General features: G+C 43.8%; 1 protein-coding gene across 1 annotated transcript; it reads right to left on the bottom strand.

The window, feature by feature from the left end:
- Window positions 1–524: 524 nt before the first annotated feature.
- Window positions 525–6,722, bottom strand: LOC108377986 (uncharacterized). Its single transcript, XM_017634286.1, is given in 7 exon segments — window positions 525–1,346; window positions 1,349–1,422; window positions 1,425–1,851; window positions 1,853–2,188; window positions 2,268–2,388; window positions 2,662–4,506; window positions 6,535–6,722. Coding segments are annotated over 7 exon segments (3,810 nt in total). The 3' UTR covers window positions 525–527.
- Between the last annotated feature and the right edge of the window lie 916 nt (window positions 6,723–7,638).

The following is a 7,638-nucleotide window of genomic DNA, read 5'->3' as shown; positions in this document are numbered from 1 at the left end:
AACAAACATACGAAGACAGCGAATAAATTTTGATACAAAAAGTTAAATATGAGTATTAGAAATTTTATTTTATTAAATAAATAATGTTGATTTAAATATTATACAGTGCTTTAAATATTGAGGTTTTTCGTTAACTCCCTTATGTACATTAGACTGCTTCACTCCCCATACAAAAAAAAATCGGTATTGTTTTTCCACTGGTGTTATAAAATCTATTATATTTTAAGACGTCCACCAAAATATTTCAGAAAAATATTAAGATTTAAGCGAGCTGGACCGATTTGAAAATACCTCCAAAACTGGAGTTTTTTTATGAATAAAAATAGTTTCTTAAAAAATATTTTGAAAAATATTTTGGTGGACGTCTTAAAATATAATACATTTTGTAATCCCGGCGGAAAAACCGCAACTTTTTTTTGGTGATGCAGTCTAATGTATATACATACATATGTATATTTTTCTACTTTATAAAAACCAGTTTCTTAAATTTGCTTAAGCTCAAAATTATGCTTNAATATTAATAACTCTTATAAATACACCTTGCGCCCATCTGGCGTTATGTAATGCGTAGTGACACCCTGAGCATTTGTCACATAAATGTTGTGATCATTTTCACTGCCGCGAGGCGAGCGTGTTGTCGTTGTGTAGCGTGTCGTCTGATAACGACTGCTATAACGATTATTGCTAACATAATTCGTATTCGGGTAATCATAGTGATTATTCGCAGCAGAAGAAGAAACAGCGCCATAATACGGACGCCTCTTATTAGCAGAGGAAGTGTTGCCAGATGAGTAACGCTTGTCATTGTAATTAGCGGCGGAAGAGTGGGTGTAAGTTGATGAGCTCGCAGGCTTGTAGCGATTGTTTGTACCGCCCGGATACGTATCAGCGCCGCGATTATAATGTTGCCTATTATCCGTATACACCTGCACGAGTGTACTCTGTGCGTTATGGTGCTGCTGTGACAACGATGTGGACTCACTGTAGTAGATGGGTCCCAATTGCTTGTGGTCGTCATAATTTATGCTACTTTCTTCATTGTTTGCGATATCATTCTCTTCCGGACGATGAGTGTCGGATACCACAAAATGATCGGAATCCATATTTGGCGTATAATCGTCATAGTTGGAGGCATACAATATAGGTCTGTTTAATATTTTACCCTTGCGTATGTGCTTCTCATAGTGATCGGGGAATAGTACGCGGTTATCGCTTTCAGGTTCGTATGCTGCTGCTTCGTACTCCTCACGCGGTTGGCGCTCAGGCGCATTACTGCTAGCCTCATTGGTTTCCTTGAATATGATAGCCTTGCCGCGGCGCGTGTGCTTTTTGCGTTTGTCCTCAAACTGTACTGGCTGTCTGCGTTTTCAGGCGCGGGAAAACTTACCACACTAGTGGGTCTTAATCCATTGTGGCTCTCATTTCCTCAACAAAATGCACCAATTTTTCGCCACGTGTGTCTACAGTCTCACCATGAGCCTCACTTTCTTCTACATAAGCGTCTGCGTTTGCGGGGAATTTAAATTTTTTCTCCAACCGATCAGCATTAAATTTCTTAATCACTTCTTCTAGATAAACATCTTTGAGGCGCTCGTCGCCTATTCCTCCATTGCCTTCTGGAAAAAAATGTAGACTATGTTCACCACTTTTGAATACTACACGCCCCTGCGAGTCACCATAATCTGTGCTCTCATTCGGCACGCTAGCATTCTCATCCTCAAAGTCGACCACGCCTTGTGTATCTTCATCGTCCTCATCGTCGTGAAAGTCTTCCGAATCTGTAACTTCTGGAAATTTTATGCGCGCTGCGTCATCGTGTGCGGTTTCTTCATCATTCGTCGCATTTCGAAGGAACCGCACGCTTAGCTCGACTGCTTCTGCGCTGAAACTCTACGCCACCTATATATTCGGAAAGTATATTGCTGAAGAAATTGCCAATGCCTTGGGTAATATCAAAGCTCGCGAGCGTAGGCGGGGGCGTGGGACGTGGCGTTGTGGTTGTCACCGGCGCATTGCCGCCTGTTAGCGCGGAAAGTAAACCGAAAAGCGAAGTGCCACCTGAGCTGCCCGCACTTTGGGTTTGCGTTTGTTGGGACTGCTGTACAGCGCTGTTATTTGGTTCCTCCGATTCGCCGAAGAACTTAAAGAAGCCGCCACGGTGATTGTTCAGGTAATAGAGTATTTCGTACTGGTGAGCGACCGGGAGAAGAAAGTTAAAGTGACTGAGTGTGCTAAGCGATTCCATTAGCTACATAGCTCGTACTTACCTCATTCTTCGGACACTTGGCATAAGTTTGCGTACAGCTGCGCTCGCCACCGCTGACCCCTAGCAGCGCTGCACGTCCGTAAATGAGCGCTGGCGACTGCGCTGGAAAGCCTGAAAGGAAGCTGCAAGTATATAGGAAGGTACATTAAATATGCAAGTTTATTGCTTGCTGGTAATTGAGCGTGGGGGAGTCAAGCAATTCATATTTTAAACGAAGCAGAAGCCTTCGCTCAAAGCCCAATTTTCCTTCGCCGACATGCTATATTCAAAAGCAATCACTGCACGGTATTACTGTTAATACCCAGCAACATTAAAATTGAATTACTCTTACCTTATTTTAAGTTTTCTTACAACTACTCCATCTCTTAAAGCTGCCAACACACATACATACTCACTTCGTTATCGCCGGCGACGTAATGAAGTCAGGCAATTGTCCACGTTGTGTTTGACTAGCAATCATGTTGCATAGCACCTTCGGTACACATTCCAAGTCATCATTGCGTGCAATATTCTCTAAAGCTTTTATGAGTTGCATGTTCGGTGGACGTCCACCGCCAGCAGCACCCAGTGGACGCGTACCAGTTAAGGCATGCAAGAGCCCACCACCACCGCCATTGCCGCCTAAAAGTAGGCTGGTGAACTGTGGTGCGTACTGCTGTGTACCGCTGAAGAGTGAGGCCAAAGTAGCTAAGCCACCACCACCGCCAGATGAGGGCTGCTGCGGCTGGTACTGTGGTGGCGGCGGTGGACGGTAATTAGGCGGTGATGGGTAGTACTGTGATGAAGGGAAACTCTGCGTAGGTTGGTAACTCTGTTGAGGCTGGTATTGCTGCTGCTGGGTTGGGTAAAACTGTGATGTTGGATAGTACTGTCCAGGTGGTTCTCTTTCTCCCACCAACGACTGTTGTGCTGGTGGTGGTGGTATTTCTCCCAATTGATACTGATGATAATTACTATTGGGCGGTGGTGGACGTCTTATCGGTTCATTGCCTTGCGGAAAGTAAGGTGGCGCTGGTCGTACTGGCGCCGTTGGCGGCAGTGCGGGTGGACGTGGCGTAACATACAAGATATCATTGCTATAGTGCGGCGGTGGACGTTTGTAATAGCCAGCATCACCTGCCTTGCCCCCGCCAACGCCTTGCAAATAATTACCAAACTTGTTTGCATAATTAGAAGACGTCAGCTCTGGTCTGCCGAATATTATCGCTCCCTTCGTCGTCGTAGTCGCCATTGTTGTTGCTGCTGTCTGTACTGGCGCTGGTGCCGTTGCATATGCTGATTGTTGCTGGTAATTTGCTGGGTTGTCTTCTTGTCGTTGCGGTGATTGGAAATTCGATGTTTGCTGTTTATAATAGCTGGGCGGTGGGTAATCATGTGAATCGTAAGAAATCTTAGTACTCGCAGTTGTCGATACACCCAGTTTACCCTTGAAAGGACGTTCAGTTTGTGTATCACCATCACGCCGATTGTAATCGTTGGTTGGTGGTGGGGGCGCTGCGCTCGCTACCGGCTCATATCTATTACTATACACTGGCTGGCTGTAAGACGTACTGGATTGCTCATCCAACACGTAACCCGGTCGCTTATGTTCTCCTCCTTCCAACACATACTGTGGCCTCTGCTGATTGTAAATGGCTGGTGGGCGTTGCGCTGCACCCACAACCAACATGGATTGCACTGTATACTCCTGTGGTCTGCCAGCTTGTGTATACTGTGCTTGGTATATCGGCTCGGCTGCTGGGGGGCGATAGTCCAGCTGCCGCTGGCTAGTGTTGATCTTATTAGTGTAAGGGTCACGATAGATGAGTATGGGTGTAGTGTGTAATTGCGCGGGTACAAGCGACTGCTGCGTGACCGACTGTGACTGCGTTGCACTGCTGTACAAGTACTTTTGTATATTTGAGTTTGTGTTAGCTACGGCTGAAGCAGCTGCTGCTTGCTCTTTATTATGTGGAAAGCTGAATTGCTTTTCCTCTTTATTGTAGGAGACTAAACCATATGGTCCACCATTACTGATGCGCTGTGGGCGATAGTTCGGCTCGAGATAACTGGGTGGATATTTTTTCGGCATTGATTGTGCATCTGAGGATGTAAAGGAAATAATTTGCGATGGTCGAAAGTTGCCACTGTCACCGTTAGACTGGCGTCGCTCTACATTGCCGCTTGTAGTGGACATTACTTCTGTTACCTCGGAGAGGAGTTGTGAGGGACGGAAATCCTCATTGTATGCCGCCGAGTAACTGTAAAAGATAAAGAAATTATTAGTTACGTAGCATTAAAAATAATATGCTTCCTCCGACGAGTATAAAGAAGTGCATAGGGGTGGTTTCAGGACGCAAAGATTCTGCCTTGCGAGAGCTTCAATGCTCTGTGGTTTACTATTTTTCGCTGTACAACTTTAAAACATACTATGCCCAAGTCAGGCAAGTGCTTCAAAACTCTGTCATTCCAGCAACTGATTATCCGTTATGGTATTTCTAAAATTTTTTAACCTTCAGAGTGCGTATAATAATATTGAGGCTAATTCTTTTACCCACATAATATAATGGAACACCGGAGAATGATACTGTGCTTTTAAATACTTCAGGCTGCCTTTTCCTTTCGCAGAGCATCAGCGGATTTATTGCCGATGTCTAGTTCACCGCTGTCAGCGTACTGATTCGGGCATAGTTATATGGCGTAGACCTTGAAGGAACAATTGTTCCTTCCCCTTTAAGGTTATAGAAGCCTTTTAAGCTGCAGTCTGTAGAGCCGGGGGCAACCCCTTTGTTCCGGACGCTGCGGTCGGTCAGAGAGAGCTCCGTTTAGTCGAAGGTCTTCTATATCTATAAGCAATATATATAAATCTCTTTGCTTACAAGATATTTCCCGGGAGCGCTTATCTTTTCGCCTACTTAAGTCCTGAAAACCTTTCTTAACTTTTTACCAGTAATTTCTTGTTGAACTTACAGCCATATACTCGACTGCTCCAAAACTAAAATCTAAAAGCAGGAAGCGTCAAATACTCGAAAGGTCCCTCATTGAATTATTGTATTAGGCTGGAAGACTCCTGCCACATCTTTCAAGCAGAGCTCGCAGATATGCAAGCTTATCAACACTTCTCTTGACGTATTCTCGCTAACGATCTACTCTAATAGCCGAACAGATATCAGCACAATGGACTGCTACAAAACCTCGAAGATAGGGACGTTGGTGATGCACGCAAGTCCTCCAGTCCGCCAACTTATAAAACTTGATCAACAAAATTTATTTATAAAATGACACGGCGAATCTAGCCCAGCTTTGAAAATAAAAGTCTGATTAACCTAAAAAGTCCATTGCTTCAACAAATGATGAGAACCATAAGCAGCCACCGATTATTGGGAAGGCATGCAAGTATGTATACCTAATCGGCCTGCTAGCCACCGACTTTGACTGCCGAGATGAGGAATGAATTGAAAGTATAGAGCACAATATTTGACGCTAGAAGATGCTCGGTTCACCCTTACTTCCTTGACTGCCTGGCGGACTTTAACGCAGCAGATACCCAAGTGGCCGGATGTAGCATGAGTTCTCTCTGAGTATTAAGCCGGTAGTAACGGCTATCTCTCGAGCGAATACGCCAACCATAGGCAGATTTAGAATCGCAGCTTTAGTAGCCTTTGGAGCTCTTGTTGACTTATTGAGGATAGGCCACCAGCCCAAGGCTCCGTAAAGTAAAATCGGATGAATTATGGTCATGCAGATCCACAGTGAACTTCCTAGTTAAGAAACCTCATGATACACCAAATGCTTTTCACAAGTGAGGAGCGCTGTTGCGGCTTTCTGATATGTTGTTACTTAAGAGAATCTTAATGTCTAGAATTACTTGTCAGTACGTTTGAATTTCAGACTTGAAACAACGAGTTTAGTTGGTGTAATGGCACTACTTTGGTGAAAAGGACTGAACCAGTTTTAGCTGGGTTCTAATTTTTTGGTGAAGAAAGAGCGGTCTTCATAAGGGCAGCATCTACTCCTTTCGCAGTACACTCCGAACACTGCTTAAATACGTTATTTTCTGTTTGCTATTTTCCTTTGCTAGAAGCGTAAGTTTGCTATCTGATTTTCTTTTCAATTATTAGTATTTAGCATTTCGCTTCACTTGATTTCTGCTCAATGACCCAACATGGCTTTGAACCTTAATCAACTTGAATATCAACAATAATTTCCACAAGAAAACTTTTCTCGTTACTCATTATGGGCACATCTCCTACTACGTACATATTTCACTCAGCAAGACTGGCACTTACCTCGCATAATCAGCGATAGCTCCCACGTTGCTGCTACCCAAAGCATTTTCCGTGTTGCTGCTAGACGTACCACCTCCACCACCACCACCACCACTGCTGCCCGCATTACGTATGCCCGCCACGTATACGGCAAATGTTATAATTAGAGTTGCAATTTGTTGCATACATTTCGGCGTTGGGAAGAACATATTCAGCAAAACCTTCTTGCTACTTACTTACGATATGCTATGAAGACTAGCAAATTTGCTATGGAGGCAAAAAAGAAAAGAAAACAAAAAAATTTAATTTAATAAAAAAAAAAAGATGGAAAAATTAGACGCGTACTCATGCAACACTTGTCACCACTTGACTTTGAATTATTCCAGGCAATCAGACAGCAGCAACTTCTTGCCACTCTACCCGCGCTAATCACGACTCACTCGCCTTGAAGTGCGCTGCTTTCTTCTATTCGCCTCAAGCGTATCGTAGCACGCGCCAAAGCAATTCGCACTTGTTGTCTGACGCTGCTTATGTTGCCTAACACTTTTTATAAGTATGTATTTTATTTTGTTGATGTTGTTGCAAATATGTTGCAGCAAATGTCAATGTTGCCAACGTCAGCAATTCATAAACATAAGCCAACAGCAATTGCAATTGCACTGAGACAAGAGTTGATAGTCTTTAACTAATGTGCTTATAAATTGCCAATGGAGGTCGCGGGCGGCGGAATGGGTAGAGTGATGGGTTGTGTGTCTGCAGCGCTCGTTGGTACTTGTCACCTCACCTCGTTTTTTTTTTGTATGTATGTCTATGTATGCACACACTAGCATTCATGCGGCGCCACTTGAGTGTATCATATCTTGCGAATGTAGAAAAATTGCAATTTTTCTTGTTATCCGCGGCTAGTCCTTGGGGATCTTACTTTCAAATACGAAGCGTCGTATTTGCATTAGCGTTTAAGTTGCAACGATTTGTGCAGCACCTACCTCTCCTCAAAACTTGCTTCTTTCACTTCTGCTACGATTTCTTGACAATTCTCACGTGCTCATCTGGGACAATAAATACTTTAGTTGATTCTCCCTCAAGCTTGGTATATTTGCGCTAAGTTTTATTTGTCTGCTCGAG

The sequence above is a fragment of the Rhagoletis zephyria genome, unplaced genomic scaffold, assembly GCF_001687245.7.
Source record: "Rhagoletis zephyria isolate East Lansing unplaced genomic scaffold, Rhagoletis_zephyria_1.1 Rzeph_scaffold_13112, whole genome shotgun sequence".
Taxonomy (NCBI): Eukaryota; Metazoa; Arthropoda; class Insecta; order Diptera; family Tephritidae; genus Rhagoletis; species Rhagoletis zephyria.
The sequence above is the reverse complement of the archived record's forward strand: the minus strand, read 5'-3'. Positions and strand labels throughout refer to the sequence as shown.